The following is a 3,601-nucleotide window of genomic DNA, read 5'->3' on the forward strand; positions in this document are numbered from 1 at the left end:
GAGCAAGGAGGCCTACAAACCTGACTCAGTTACACCAGTTCTGTCAGGGGGAATGGGCCAAAATTCACCCAACTTATCGTGGGAAGCTTGTGGAAGGTGACCTGAAACATTTAACCCAAGTTAAACAATTTAAAGGCAATGCTACCAAATATGAATTAAGTGTATGTAAACTTCTGACCCACTGGGAATGTGATGAAAGAAATAAAAGCTGAAATAAATCCTTTTCTCTACTATTATTCTGACATTTCACATTCTTAAAATAAAGTGGTGATCCTAACTGACCTAAGACAGGGAATTTTTACTATGATTAAATGTCAAGAATTGTGAAAAACGGAGTTTAAATGTATTTGGCTAAGGTGTTTGTAAACTTCCGACTTCAACTGTATATATTCCTACTACCAGTCACTTTTCAGCCCTGTTTACATGTATATCCTGCTACCAGTCACTTTTTAATGAACGAACCCACCTCAACCATTCCAATACCCCTGCACATTGAATAGGGTACTGGCCCTGACATGTACATTCTTGCATTTCCTCAATTTATATCTACTTCTTCTGTTGTTTTATTATAATCTAATAATCTATACTTTTATCTATAAAATGATCTATATTATTATCTTGATTGTTATTATCTATATAATTATCTTTATTATTATTATCTATATGATCATCTTTATTACTTTTATATAATTATCTACATTATAATCTATATTATTATTATTATCTATATTATTATTATATTTATCTATATTATTATCTATATTAACTGTATTATTTGTTATATTATGATCTATATTATTATTGTTATAATTATCTATATTATTAATATCTATATTATTACATATATTATGATTATCTATACCATTATTATTATTATCTATATTATTATTATTATCTATATTAGTATCTATATTATAATGATCTATATTAGTATTATCTAAATTTGTATCTATATTATTATCTATATTATCAATTATATTATTATTATCTATGGTATTATCTATGTTATTATTATCTGTATTATTATTTCTATTATCAAAATGTTATATATATTATTATTATTAGCTATATTATTATCTTTATTATTCTTATCTATATTATTATTATTATCTATATTATCTATATTATTATCTATAGTATTATTATCTATAATAGTATCTATATTACTATCTCTATTATTATTATCATAATATTATTATCTATATTATTATTATATTATTATCTATATTATTATTATCTATATTACTATCTATATTATTATTATCATAATATTATTATCTATATTATTATTATTATTATGGTCTATAAAATTATTATCTTTATTATTATTATTATCTATATTATTATTATCTATATTATTATTATCTATAATAGTATTATCTATATATATATATATATATATATATATATATATATATATATATACAGTATATATTATCTTTAACCATCACCACGTCCTGTCTCCATGTCTTTGACCTGTGACCTTTCTGTGTGTGTGTGTAGTGTTTTGATGGTATCCATGGTAACGGGTCATGTCACTGCGAGGAGGGCTTCAAGGGGATCGCCTGTCACATCTGTTCCGACCCCAACAAACACGGAGAGAAGTGTGACCAGGGTGGGTGTTTAGTTACACTTTATAGTGCCCTATTCCCTATAGTGTGTACTACTGTTGACCACGGCCCATAGGGTTCTGGTCGAAAGTAGGGCACTATATAGGGAAGAGGATGCCACTTGGGACACTTAAATATTATTTCTCCAGTCCTGTTGTATCTAATCCCCATATGGAGCTGCCCAGACGTGGTGCACCATAGAAGGAGCCATTTCACATTTCTCTCCTTGATTATAAACTAAAGGAAAATCATGGTCAAATCTAACTTAAGAATCCCTATCTTGTTTCTCCCCCCTCCCCCCTCTCTCTGTCTCCCCTCTTTCCTCTCTTTGTCCCTCCCTCTCTCCTCTTTCTCCCCCCTCCCCCCTCTATCCCGCTCCCCTCTCACCAGGGCGACAAACAGCCACATCTGTTACACACAGGGCACACCACTCTGTTACACACAGGGACACACACAGCACTATTACACACAGGGACACACACGAACACATCTTTACACACAGGGACACACACACATCTGTTACACACAGGAGACACACACAAACTATACACAAGGGACACTCACATCTGTTACACACAGGGACAACACACACAACTATTACACACAGGGACACACATTAGTTCCCGGACAGGGACAACACACAACTGTTACACCGAGGGACACAACATGTACATGACAGTACACACATACATGGACACACACACTAGTATGGGAACATCTATAAAGTTCATTACTGACTGAGTCTCCTTGGAGCACTGACTGAGAACCTTGGAGCACTGACTCAGGCCTTGAGCTGATGAGGTCCCCTTGGAGGCAGCTGGACTGAGGTCCCTTGAGCACTGACTGAGGCCGCCTTGGAGCACTGTACTCAGGCCCCTTGGAGCATGACTGAGGCCCCTTGGAGATGACTCAGGCCCCTTGGAGCACTGGACTGAGGCCTTGGCAACTGACTGAGGCCCTTGAGCACTGACTGAAGGTCCGTTGGAGCATCTGTAGTTTGCCTGAGGCCCTTGGACACTGACTGAGGGTGGACCTCTGCTTGGAGCACTGAACTGAGGCCCCTTGGAGCATGAGACTGAGCCACCATTGGAGGCATACTTGGACGACTTAGAGCACTGACTGAGGCCCTTGGACGCTGATGAGGCCCCTTGAGCGCTGACTGAGGCCCTTTGGAGCCCACTGACTGAGACCCTTGGAGCATGCACTGAAGACCTTGGAGCACTGACTGAGGCCCCTTGGAGCACTGACTGAGGCCCCTTGGAAGCGCTAACTGAGGCCTTTGCTCCATAGTAGCAATAAGTGCTTAAGTAAGTAAGCTAAGTTAAGTAATACTGACGTGGTGTGGCTGCCGACGAAGCTGCGCGAAGCGTGGCATTGGCAGTGTTCAGATAGACATCAGAGTTACAGGCCTTAGCCTCCTTATCAAGTAGTTTCCCAGAGTAACCTCCAGGCAGAGCCCCTCTTACATGCACCCTTACTGCCTGGGCGGTTTATCACACACACCATAGGAGACAGCGGCAGTCTGGAGACGACGAGGGGGGGGGGGGGGGGGTGGGGGGGGAGGGAGGGACAAAAGAGAGGAAAGAGGGAGACTGAGTAGAGGGGGAGGGGGGATAAAAGAGCGGAATAGAGGGGGACTAGGGAGAGGGGGGAGGGGGGAGAAAGGATGAGAGGGAGGGACAAAGAAGGAAAAGAGGGGACAGGGAGAGGGGAGGGGGGACAAGAGAGGAAAGAGGGAGGACAGTAGAGAGGGGGAGGGGGGAGAAGGAGGAGAGAGGGAGGGACAGGAGGAATAGAGGGGAGACGGATAGAGGGGGGGAGGGGAGAGAAAGGGAGAGAGGGAAGGGACAAGAGAGGCATAGAAGGGGACGTACGGATAGAGGGGGGAGGGGGAGAAAGAGGAGTGAGGGCAGGGAACATAAGAGAGAAAGAGGGGAGCGAGCAGAGGGGGAGGGGGAGAAAGAGGAAGAGAGGCAGGGAAAGAGGAGGAA

General features: G+C 40.8%; 1 protein-coding gene across 1 annotated transcript in view; it reads left to right on the forward strand.

Moving 5' to 3' along the window:
* Positions 1-1,686, forward strand: part of LOC139025457 (stabilin-1-like) — a 14,318-nt gene extending 12,632 nt beyond the window's left edge. Inside the window, exon 7 of the mRNA XM_070440599.1 lies at positions 1,504-1,686. Within this exon, the coding sequence (XP_070296700.1) occupies positions 1,504-1,686 (183 nt within the window). The remainder of the gene's footprint in view (positions 1-1,503) is intronic.
* The last annotated feature ends 1,915 nt before the right edge of the window (positions 1,687-3,601 follow it).

This window comes from Salvelinus sp. IW2-2015, unplaced genomic scaffold (assembly GCF_002910315.2).
Source record: "Salvelinus sp. IW2-2015 unplaced genomic scaffold, ASM291031v2 Un_scaffold2728, whole genome shotgun sequence".
NCBI lineage: Eukaryota > Metazoa > Chordata > Actinopteri > Salmoniformes > Salmonidae > Salvelinus > Salvelinus sp. IW2-2015.